Source organism: Triticum dicoccoides, chromosome 5B (genome assembly GCF_002162155.2).
Source record: "Triticum dicoccoides isolate Atlit2015 ecotype Zavitan chromosome 5B, WEW_v2.0, whole genome shotgun sequence".
NCBI classification, from domain to species: domain Eukaryota; kingdom Viridiplantae; phylum Streptophyta; class Magnoliopsida; order Poales; family Poaceae; genus Triticum; species Triticum dicoccoides.
In genome coordinates this window covers 121570714-121581423 of record NC_041389.1, presented here as the reverse complement: position 1 = coordinate 121581423, position 10710 = coordinate 121570714, and the positions used below count along the sequence as shown (strand labels likewise).

The window sequence follows — 10710 nt, the reverse complement described above, 5'->3', positions numbered from 1 at the left end:
AGATGATAACTCTCTCTTTACCCGGATATATTATGTTGCCATGTCTTTTTGTAGTGCTAGGTGGCAACTGCCTAGTGTTAGTAGGTGGCAACTCCTAAAATTTTCAAATTATGGCAATTGTAGTAGACCAGACCATACATGGCAACAACTGCAGTTGTCCAAAAATGGCATTTGGCACTTGAACTAAGATGACAACTGCAGTTGAGCAACCATGGCAACTGTAGTTGCCAGACATGGCGTTCATCGACATGACAACTGCAGTTAACCGAACATGAAAGAGGGTCCGGACCATGACAACTGCGGGGATGCGCGGTGACTGTCACGCGGGACGTGCAGGACCGTAAGGTAGGAGGCCTGACGTATGGGCGTGTGGGCGTTATCTATTTTGCCCACACTTAGACGTGTGGAGATACCCCTTAACGCCCACAGGTGTGGGTGTTATCGGGACTCATAGCCTGATTCCTTCGACTCATATGGAAGCAAACTCTTTTGCCGAAAGTGTAAAAACTAGCCGTTTGAACATCCCAAACCGAGATTCGCAAAAATGAAAAAAAGCAACATCTTCCAAACAGGGAGGCGTCCGCGGAAAGGGCATCCTGCGCCATCAACCGCAGGATCGGATCTGAACGGCTCTAATATCCCGACCCGCAGCCCAGAACCTTCTAGAGTTCCACGAGCCCTCTTCTGTCCTACAAAATCCCCGGTTCCGCCTCCTCTACTCTTCCTCTTCAAACCCTAGTCCTCCCCCTCCTCCTCAACCCGCCGCCGCTTCTCCTCCTCCGGAAGAAAAACAGAGAGCTTCAAGTTCTCCGGAGCGAGAGAGATGGCGGCGAAGGGCGATGGGCCGGCGATCGGCATCGACCTCGGCACGACGTACTCGTGCGTCGGCGTGTGGCAGCACGACAGGGTCGAAATCATTGCCAATGACCAGGGCAACCGCACCACGCCGTCGTACGTGGCCTTCACCGACTCCGAGCGCCTCATCGGCGACGCTGCCAAGAACCAGGTGGCGATGAACCCCATCAACACCGTCTTCGGTGAGCGTCTCTTTACTTCTGCATCCGTTACAAGCTCAGATCTGTTTACTGTTTTCATAAAGTGATTAGTAGTCTACCTCGATCTACTCTGTTTAGTGTGTTTTAGTATTATTTGCATGTGTTCTAGTCTGATATATATTGTTGGTCTTGGTCGCTTAGATCCGTGCTGCTAACGGTTTGTTACTAGAGGTAGCTGTTAGCTGGTTGGTATTGAGGTTTCAGATCTGTTAGTATAAACATATATAACTTGCGCAGTTCGATCTTGTGAATTGTTTGGTCCCACTTAGTCTATTTGTGTAAAGTAGATCTGGACAGTGAGTTATTTTATACTAAATGGACATGTGACTCAGATGATATCTATATTGGTTATGTTGTATTATAGGGTTTGATTGCTTTGTCTTGCCAAGTGTGTTTGGTTTAACATGACTTAAATCTACATTGTCAATTAGCTATTCTGTTGGAGAATAATTCTAGCGGATCGTGGATTGAAACGATTCTTTATCAAATCCCACTTGGTTCTATGGCAGGCTTGTTGTTCACTGCACACTTCATTGATTCTCATTATCTGTAGCTGTTCTGCGCCAATTTGTGTAGCTTTATCTTTTGAATTAGTTATTATTGTTGTATTTGTTTTATTTCTGGAGCTAGCAGATTGATGATGAAATAAAATCCAAGCGCTTTTCTGCTGAATTTATGATGGATGGCTTTGGGCCATTAAGTTTGCTACCATGTTTTGTGAAGCGGAATTGGGGCAAACTTGTGATTTGCTCCTTTTTTGCCCGTCTAATTTTAGATTGTGGCAAAATAGTGTAGCAAGCTAAATGTGCTCATAGCTTTCATGGTTTTCAATCTGAACAATCTGCAGCTCAATCTCTCATTGCATTTTTTGTTACCTACTGGATTTTGTTGTACTGGTTCATTTTTGTTTGGTTCATTCTTGATGGGAGAAGTGATGATATCATAACCATACCACATTTCTGTATTCACTGTGATGATCAACTTATACCATGCACTACCATTTGACCTCCCATGCTATTTTTACTGTTGAGATATTTTGATACTCCCTCCATTCCGTTTTATAGTGCGTCTAAGATTTTTGTGAAAATTCCGGAATGTAGTGCGTGTTTGCTACTTTGCCCCATTCTTGACGAAAATATCCCTTATCCTATTCCTGTCGCGCACCTCCTCCCTCGGCTATCCCCTGCTCCCGCAAGCATCGTCTTCGTGTCCCCGTGTCCATGGCCGGCGGCGCAGAGCGCAGAGCAGGTTCCGCATCCTGAGAGGGAATCGACTGGTGGCGGCAGGATTTGACTAGCGGCAAGGAAGGTGCCGTCGGGCGGAGCGGCTCAGTCAAGAAGGCGACATAGGGGTTGTTGGCGGTGGACGCGGGCAGCGGGATCTGGCTGTCAGCTTGGCCGTCAAGCGGACCTTCCTAGCGCCATGGTGCTCGCCGAGGAGATGGGGCGGCTACACAAGGCATGCAGGTGTGCGCGGGACCCTGGCCGCCAGCTTCATGAGGGTGGACGTCGAGGTCGTCATGGGCGCCGCCGCGGGCGTGGACGCCAATGTCGATGAAGGGCACTCCTGGACTGTGGGATCCACCGCCGTGGGCCGCCACATCGTCGTCTCCCATTCCCCTCCCTCTGCTCGCGTGCCTGCTATGGGATCCACCGCCGTGGTGGCCGTCACGGGGCGCCGGTCAGGTCGCACCATCGTTCGCCTGCGAGTGAGCCACTCCAAGGACGCCGCCGTTCACCATGCAGCTCCTACAGGTGCCAACCAACTTCCTCATCTGCTTCACCCCTGTGACGAGGATGGGAGTTCTTGCACATGGTGGCAGCACGCCGGCGTCGGCTTCTTGTGCGGCAGCGGCAGTGGCTCACAGGAGCAAGAAGCACCATTTGTGTCCAGCGTCCATGGCAGGCATCGCCGCGTCCTTGGCCAGCATTCCGCTTCCCTGGCCGGTTGCTTGCTGGCCATAGATGCTCGCTGGGACAGACGGAAGCCAGCATATACCAGCGAACTAGTACTCTCGGACAAACCAAGGGCTTTCTCGTCCAAAAATAAACGCCAGCACACACATTGGTATCTGGGCTGGAATCTATGCGCACTAGATTGAGGAACGGAGGGAGTATGATTGAACTTTTGAATTCTGAAAGCCAAAATGCTGAACCTGTTTTGTTGCTGTGCAATCTGTGATGCAAACAATCCCATTTGCTGAATCACTGCGATTGTTATAAACAAGATCACCATCTTTCGGCTGAGATTGCATGACAGGTTTATGTTGCTTTTACACTAAATGCAATTTGGTATCTGACTTTTTTTTTGCCTTTTTTGTGATTCTGTGTCTCTAAACATGGCAAAAAATGAGGAGGAACGAAACTTTGCGACACTGGCTGCTCATAATGAGCCTCTAAGTTACTATATACTACCTGTTTATATTACTTTGCTTATGATGAGGGTTTATTATTGCATAAGGGTCCTCTTAGATACAGTCCTGTTTCCAGCCCATTTAAATACTAACCATGTTTTCTACCCAAGTCTCGTCTGTGAATGAACTTTTCATATTATGACTACTGTTTACGTATTAGTTTTTTTTAATGCAATTTCTGATGTGAACTCTTGTATGCAGATGCCAAGCGTCTCATTGGCCGGAGATTTACCGATTCAACTGTCCAGAGTGACATTAAGCTGTGGCCCTTCAAGGTTGTTGCTGGACCTGGTGACAAGCCTATGATTAATGTCCAGTACAAGGGTGAGGAGAAGCAGTTTGCAGCTGAGGAGATATCCTCTATGGTCCTCATCAAGATGCGTGAGATTGCAGAAGCTTTCCTTGGCAGCACTGTGAAGAATGCTGTTGTCACTGTACCTGCATACTTCAATGACTCGCAGAGGCAGGCTACCAAGGATGCTGGTGTCATTGCTGGCATCAATGTCCTTCGTATCATCAACGAGCCAACAGCTGCTGCCATTGCTTATGGTCTTGACAAGAAGGCTTCCAGTGTTGGTGAGAAGAATGTCCTCATCTTTGATCTTGGAGGTGGTACCTTTGATGTCTCTCTTCTCACCATTGAGGAGGGCATCTTTGAGGTTAAAGCCACAGCTGGTGACACTCATCTTGGTGGTGAGGACTTTGATAACAGGATGGTCAACCACTTCGTCCAGGAGTTCAAGAGGAAGAACAAGAAGGACATCAGTGGCAACCCGAGAGCTCTTCGGAGGCTGAGGACATCCTGTGAGAGGGCAAAGAGGACTCTCTCCTCCACTGCACAGACCACCATTGAGATTGACTCGCTGTTTGAGGGCATTGACTTCTACTCCACCATCACCCGGGCCAGGTTTGAGGAGATGAACATGGATCTGTTCAGGAAGTGTATGGAGCCTGTGGAGAAGTGTCTCAGGGATGCAAAGATGGACAAGAGCACCGTGCACGATGTTGTCCTTGTTGGTGGTTCCACTAGGATTCCCAAAGTGCAGCAGCTTCTCCAGGACTTCTTCAACGGCAAGGAGCTGTGCAAGAGCATCAACCCTGATGAGGCTGTTGCCTACGGGGCTGCTGTCCAGGCTGCCATCTTGAGCGGAGAGGGCAACGAGAAGGTCCAGGACCTGCTGTTATTGGATGTCACTCCTCTTTCTCTTGGTCTGGAGACAGCTGGGGGTGTGATGACAGTTTTGATTCCAAGGAACACCACCATCCCCACCAAGAAGGAGCAGGTCTTCTCCACCTACTCGGACAACCAGCCTGGTGTGCTCATCCAGGTGTACGAGGGTGAGAGGACAAGGACCCGTGACAACAACCTCCTTGGCAAGTTCGAGCTGTCTGGCATCCCTCCCGCACCCAGGGGAGTTCCCCAGATCACGGTCTGCTTTGACATCGATGCCAATGGTATCCTGAACGTGTCTGCTGAGGACAAGACGACTGGGCAGAAGAACAAGATCACCATCACCAATGACAAGGGCAGGCTGAGCAAGGAGGAGATCGAGAAGATGGTCCAGGAGGCTGAGAAGTACAAGTCGGAGGACGAGGAGCACAAGAAGAAGGCGGAGTCCAAGAATGCCCTGGAGAACTACTCGTACAACATGCGCAATACCATCAAGGACGAGAAGATCGCCTCCAAGCTGCCGGCCGACGACAAGAAGAAGATCGAGGATGCCATCGATGCTGCCATCCAATGGCTGGACACGAACCAGCTCGCTGAGGCGGATGAGTTCGAGGACAAGATGAAGGAGCTGGAGGCCCTGTGCAACCCCATCATCGCCAAGATGTACCAGGGTGCTGGTGCCGACATGGAGGGCGGCATGGACGACGACACCCCAGCTGCATCCGGTGGCCCTGGCCCCAAGATCGAGGAGGTCGACTAAACAGTCAGTTGTTCTGTTGCAGAGGCGGCGAAGCCTGCTGCTTATTATACCGTGTCTGTGTTATCTGAGACTTGAGGTTGTGGTGGTTATTGTTTTGCTTCCGAGTGGTCGGAGTTATTCCGTGCGAGTTGCAACATTCGTGGTAGTGGATCAAGGGTTATGATGTCTCACGTCTAAGTATATTATTAGTTTGTTGGTATTTCTACTGTACCTTTATATTACTTTGATTCTGTGTTTGTGCTTTTTTTTGTTGTGGTGTTAATTGCTGGATCGGTCCTGTTGTTTCTATTTTTTTCCTTGGATTTCTTTCTCTTATGTTTTCTGTCACTTTGTTTTCTCAATGTTTACCACGGTTGTCTCTAAGTTTTACTCAAATTTTATGATATTTGTTAGCCTACAGAAAGTATAATCCTTTGTACTTTAATTTTTTTCTACAAAACAAGGAATTTTATTGAATTTCATTTTTATTAATGTTATTGGATCGGTCCTGTGTTAGATAGTGGCGGCGGCATCCCTGATGGAGTGCCCTGGGTAGATGGAGCCATGTAGAGCTTGTGTTTGATTATACCAAGTTTGTTGGCGTACCAAGTTTGTTGGCGTCTTTAGGTTTAAGTTAGGATTCTATTATCGTTCAGGTCATGTCTATAAATGCTGCTACCGTGTATGTCCGTGATTGAAACTTTTCTTTTAACCAAAGGCGGACTAAAACTTCACCTGGAACAGACGGAACATTGCGTCGGTCGGCGTACAGTTCAGGCTTAGATACACTGGACGTATCATCTTCTAACCGCTGATTGGTGTGCTAGTTTTCATCTTGTTTTGAAAGTTCAAACTTCATACTCCCTCCTTTCAATAGTAACTGTTTAAATGCGGGTGCCAGCATGGAAGCGAAAGCATCAAGTTTATCACGTTCACTGAGCTCCGTTCATCTTCAGCTCCCATACATTGAGCTCCCACCCAAGCATGTTGGCACTAATCAGCCAAACGCTAGTTCCTTTGCTTGGCCCTCTATTTACGACTAATATTTTTTTTTGTGAGAATATTTACTGACTAATCTAGCGTTACGTATTAATTTCAGGAGGCTATTTATATGAAAAGCAGTGACGGTGGATATTATGGAGTAGCTGCCACCATGGATGTCTATGGATACAATCTCAAAGATGGGGATGGCCAAGTGATCGTAGCAGCAATTTCGATAAGTAACTTTGAGGCTGATTTTAGCAAGAGCGTCAGTGCAATTACCGTTGGATGGGCGGTAGTTGCCTTCTTCTGCTCTGTAGATTTGCCTCGTTATTGCGATGGCTTTTCTGTACTTAAACCTTTCTCACTTATCTATCGAAAAATATGTAGGTGTGTGCACTTTTTTTGAAATTTTGAATAATTTTGAATTTCAGTATTACTTGAAAAATGTCCGCGATTGAGATTGCGCCTAGAAAGACTAAAACTTGCAACTGGAACAAACAGAACATTGTGCCTATAAATAATATAACTTGTGCATTTTTTTTGGAATTTCGAATAATTTCAACTTTCAGTATTACTCCAATTTTATGCTCTATTTTGATTAGGCCTTGGGCAATGCTTAGGAATGTGTTTAATAAAATAAATTAAGTTTTTAAAGCACTATAATGCTTGTCTCTACAGTAGTGTCTAATTAAGCATCTATCATCTACAAACTAGAAATAAAAACAGTTCTGCTACGTTATGTCTTAGAGACTTAATTAGTCTCGGCCAATGCTATATTCCTTTGATTTTGCATGAAGATTTATACATAAATTTTCTTTTCAGTTTTTTCCTTCTTATATACTACTAGTTGAATGCCCGTGCGTTACTACGGGACAAGCAACTAATGTATAGGAACGTTGATAGAAATGGCATGCGTTGCTACGAGACAAAAAAAATCATGTGTAGGAAAAATGATAAAAGTGTTTTTGTAATTCACAAGCCTGTGCTTACGGATGCATCTGCACAAATATCGGCTTAAACTTGCCACCATTGTACGGCGTTGATAAAAATGGCATGCGTTGCTACGGGACAAAAAAATGTATAGGGACATTGATAAAAATGTCATTGTAATTCACAATCATGTGCTTACGAATGCATCGGGACAAATATCGGCTTAAACTTGCTACCATTGTACGGGCAATCGCCTCATGACAGTCAAGTTTCTTTCCTTGCCGATCGCATAAACATAATGCACATCCAAATTGACATAAAAATGCATGTGTGCAAAAAATCATCTTACAGTAAACATTAGGATTCCTCTTCAACTTGAAATGTGCTTTGACACCATATGGAAGTAAAAGCAAAGCAAATAGCTACTTATCACTTATTAAACTATTACAGAGTTGCTTCCAGCAAACAAATTGCAAATACAAGGATACTTTAAAAAAATAATAACAATGCACTTCTAATTTCGGAGCACACCGATCCACTTTCTCCTTTTCTAGAAGTTGGAGGACATGATGACGGCACCATCCCGTCCATATCTTCTAGCTACGGTCCGTTCACTCCCGTTGTTGTCCACCTTAAATCCTCTCACTGCCTCCCTTTTTGCCCTCGTGTTGAAATTCTCAGTGCCATGCACCGGATAGCTCGATAACAACACCAATGGCAGTTTCTCTTGTCCAAATAGCTCACAATCCAATTATGATTTTTAATTATAAGTAAGCAACCAAAGTAAATGGACGTTTGGGCTAGCCTAAAATCATGGAAGATTTTTAGAAGTGTAAGTTCCAAAGATATCAGCTACTAATGTTAAAGTATCAAGCATGGTCTGAGCTAAAATCCATATGACCATGCCTGCAAATTCCAACATTTTTAGAATCAAATTCAAGACCTTTTAGTTAGGAAGCAACCACAACATAAACCAGATTGATATATTTGTGTCACAGACAGATCTATAATAGGTAAAAAGCAAAAGGATAAGTGGACTATCATCTACAGACAAAACAAGAAAGAATAGATACATGCCTTGCAAAAGTTAAGCCTCCAGGAGTAACACTATGGTGCCCAGATAGTTTCCAACATGTGCTACTGAAAACATGTTGAAAGCTCTCCAGCAAATTGTTACATGTGAAAACTATATGGGAAAATATTACATGTTGGAAACTATCTGGACAAATGTTACATGTCGAAAGCTGGTAATCGGCTAATGACAACGAGGCGATGATTTTCACACTGGCCATAAGCCGAAACACTTCCCATGGATCTTCTTCTTTGAAAGAAAAATGTAATCCTCACATGCACAGTGTTCTGCTGTTGTGACCTAATTATAGGAGATGAAATGTAAGCAACTATGCTTCATCTGTGTATGCAGGTGCATTAACATTTCTTCACACTTGGAAGATTCCAACATGACTACATGGTTACAGCCGTGCAATTATCTCCTAAAATGATTAGGCGGGTATTGTTGGTTGAATAATCAGGAGCAGGGTCATAATGCCATGTCCAATATCCCGTGGTCGGAAGGTGAAAACAGAATTGGATTAGTTATTCAGGAAACAAATAGGTGTAAAAACAAAGGTAATAAATTATTTGTAGAGACATAACACGCTAAATGAGTTATGTACGTACTGGTTCATATATGGTTCCTTAAGGAAACAAAAGAAGTTGTGTACATAATAAATCAAGTAGAGAGAAGAGGAGAAACCATATGAGAAATAACAATTCAAAGATCACTCAGACCTCGCTTAATTCCACTTTCCACCTAAATATTAATACAACGATAATATAGTCATACAGAAAAAAAGAGATAACCAAATTGGGCATACAAACAGTAGCACTTACAACTGTTGTTCTGTATCAAAACATTTGTTTGCCCTTGCATGGAGAACCTGCAAGTCAAGGGATGATTCTTTCTTCTTTTATTGTACTGGAAGTTGTTCCATTAGAACCAAATAAAGACCGAGCAAAGGAGATACAATAAGCACTGATCTAAGATGAGCCCAGAGTGAGTCTATTTTGTAATGAGGGCCCCTGCAGTTTTGCAACACCAACACCTACGATTGTTGTGGACTTGGACAATGGGTACTGCAGACCCATGCCTTTGGTTTCAGTCCAGAAGGTGATGATGCTTGGGCCGGCAGCAAAGGCAAAACTGCAGAATTTTGATTATTTGGTCTTGTGTGCACGCCAATCTAGCTATTGTCAGTCAGCTGATGCTTTCCCTATGAATTTTGTTGCCTTAGATCGTTCCTACAACTGATGCATGCCCTCTAATGACGTTCCTATCCAAGTGACTTGAAGCCTCGTCGGAGAATTTATGGTCGCGCCACCCATCGTCTCCATCCATGAACAATGTAGGACCTGCTCCGACGCGGCCACCTCCACTGCTACCATTACAGTTTCGATGGGTTTGTACTCCGGCGATGGATTAAACAAACGGACATTGTTGAAGGAATTTTTTTGTTGCATAGAACCATTAGAAAGGAGTTATGTTGATTCTTGTTCTACGCAATGTCATATAAACACTGCCCTGCAAACAATTACCATGTATGCAAGGAACAACATATCACATTTTTTATGGCAGGAACTGGAAGCAGAAACATAAAAATGGGTGACCTTTCACCAACTGTTAAATTGATGGCGTCTAATAGTCTAGAAATATACTCTGGCTGAAGATTGTGACCAGTCTGAAATTAGCGTTTGAAGGAAGATAATGGTTATCGTGAAATTTACCGGATAGGGCACGGATCTGCCACTCCATCTAATTTCGCAGGCTGCGATGTGCTACCGCTCGAGGTCGTCGTTCACGTGGAGGACGAGGACGATGACGATGACGATAGTCGGTGGGATGAAGTGGTCGAGGTGGGGCTATCCAACCTTGCCTTTGGTCATCTAGCCGAGCTGTTGTACGCACGTCTCGCGGGTCGGCGGTCTTGGTTCGCCGATTGCTCCGGTGAGAGGACAGGTGGAGCCGGGCCATAAGCCTCAGTGAGGGCGCCGTCGCAGGTGCCGATTTCGTTCTCTGCCGTGGAAACCGGAGCAAAGGGATTGAGGACGGAGGCGTAGCAGGGGTCTATGGCGAGGAAAAGAGAGACTGCGTGTGAGAGGGTTGTTGATGCCAAGTTGAGCGGCGAAGGAGTAGGCCGGCGTCGACGTTTTTTCTCCGGAGGAGTCGCGAGATTGGAGGAGGCCGGCGGTGGCGTTCTTTCTCGGGAGGAGTCGCGGGATTGGGGCGAGGGGTTAGGGAAAGATGGGGCGTGGGAGGTGGGGCTTGTGTACGTGGGCTTTTTCTTTCCTATTCAGTTTTTCTCTTTCCTTTTATCGAGCGACGAGGGCGTCGGTCGTGGCTTCGTGGGTGCCTTTTTCT

The 10710-nt window shown here is 45.5% G+C and overlaps 1 protein-coding gene and 3 non-coding genes across 4 annotated transcripts; all 4 read left to right on the top strand.

Annotated features, from left to right (window-relative positions):
• The first annotated feature begins 715 nt into the window (after window positions 1-715).
• On the top strand, window positions 716-5647 carry LOC119307735 (heat shock cognate 70 kDa protein 2-like). Its single transcript, XM_037583817.1, has 2 exons — window positions 716-1037; window positions 3670-5647. The coding sequence occupies exons 1-2, from the start codon at window positions 824-826 to the stop codon at window positions 5397-5399; spliced, it is 1944 nt and encodes a 647-aa protein (XP_037439714.1). The 5' UTR covers window positions 716-823; the 3' UTR covers window positions 5400-5647.
• Window positions 1980-2066, top strand: LOC119313255. The gene has a single exon (XR_005151622.1). It is a non-coding gene; the product is annotated as a small nucleolar RNA Z195/SNORD33/SNORD32 family (small nucleolar RNA).
• LOC119313257 lies at window positions 3225-3308 on the top strand. Its single transcript, XR_005151624.1, has one exon. It is a non-coding gene; the product is annotated as a small nucleolar RNA Z196/R39/R59 family (small nucleolar RNA).
• Window positions 3335-3481, top strand: LOC119313438. The gene has a single exon (XR_005151723.1). It is a non-coding gene; the product is annotated as a small nucleolar RNA F1/F2/snoR5a (small nucleolar RNA).
• Window positions 5648-10710: the final 5063 nt, after the last annotated feature.

Coding starts and splice junctions, on each gene's coding strand:
- LOC119307735 (XM_037583817.1), top strand. CDS start 824: ATGGCGGCGAAGGGCGATGGGCCGGCGATCGGCATCGACCTCGGCACG. Junction 1,038..3,669: donor CCCCATCAACACCGTCTTCG/GTGAGCGTCTCT, acceptor TCTTGTATGCAG/ATGCCAAGCGTCTCATTGGC.